General features: G+C 41.2%; 1 protein-coding gene across 5 annotated transcripts in view; it reads right to left on the bottom strand.

The window, feature by feature from the left end:
- LOC101861593 (putative uncharacterized protein DDB_G0271606) overlaps window positions 1-506 on the bottom strand; it is a 39,797-nt gene extending 39,291 nt beyond the window's left edge. For 2 of the 5 annotated variants that reach the window (XM_035970652.1, XM_013084543.2), the window contains exon 1: window positions 204-505. In XM_035970652.1, the coding sequence (XP_035826545.1) occupies window positions 204-402 (199 nt within the window). In that variant the 5' untranslated portion in view covers window positions 403-505. Of the gene's footprint in view, window positions 1-203 lie in introns of all 5 variants that reach the window. The other 3 variants (XM_035970653.1, XM_005101855.3, XM_035970651.1) reach the window with 2 other exon arrangements.
- Between the last annotated feature and the right edge of the window lie 309 nt (window positions 507-815).

Genomic DNA, 815 nt, shown 5'->3' with positions numbered 1-815 from the left:
CCCCCAGGTAACTAGGGCACTGGGTCTAGTCAAGACCTATGTATTCTCATATTCTGCTACTGAGGGTACGGTTATCCAGTTAGGATACTAATAGTGTAGTAATCAGAGGTGCCAAAAGCAGATTATCATCCAACTTTATTTACAAAGCAGAAAAAATCATACGGTGAAAGGATTAAAAAGAAATTAAAGTGGCAAATGCAAACCTTGAATTTCAGCAACTCGCTCGCCCGCCTCTCGACGGCATCGTTCACTTAACGCTTCCATTTCCTTCAACTTGTTTTGAGATCCATTGTACAAAAAGACCATATAAACTAGCAACAACAAAAATACGGCATATAGCACGTTTTTCACTGGAAAACCACCCCTGTTATGCATGGCTAAATCAAGTTTTCCTTCCACCATTAAGGTTTGTACGCAGAACAACAACCTGTACAGTGACAGACTTCACTCAACTCTGTCCGCCATTAATAAAAACAACACAAAACAACATGGCGACGTGTCGCAGATCTCATTGCCAGTTTTCCTTCAGTCGGGATGCCAAACACAGAGTTTGCTTTCGTTTCTTAGAGAAAATCGGAGCAGGTGGTGTGATAAAGCATGAAATTGTAAACAAGAAAAGGAATAGAAATGAAGAAATTATCTTTCCGAGAGTAAGATGATTACTTCTCCCTCCGAGACCTAACTTTGACTACACACTCTGCGGAACATTACAGCAACTGCCACAAACCTGCACTTATCACTAGGCTACATGACATATTATTGGACAGATAAGGGCGAGAGCCCAGCTGTTGGTGGATCGATAACAACAACAACAA

Source organism: Aplysia californica, unplaced genomic scaffold, assembly GCF_000002075.1.
Source record: "Aplysia californica isolate F4 #8 unplaced genomic scaffold, AplCal3.0 scaffold00301, whole genome shotgun sequence".
Taxonomy (NCBI): Eukaryota; Metazoa; Mollusca; class Gastropoda; order Aplysiida; family Aplysiidae; genus Aplysia; species Aplysia californica.
Note: the sequence above shows the minus strand (reverse complement) of the source record. Positions and strands in the feature narration are given on the sequence as shown.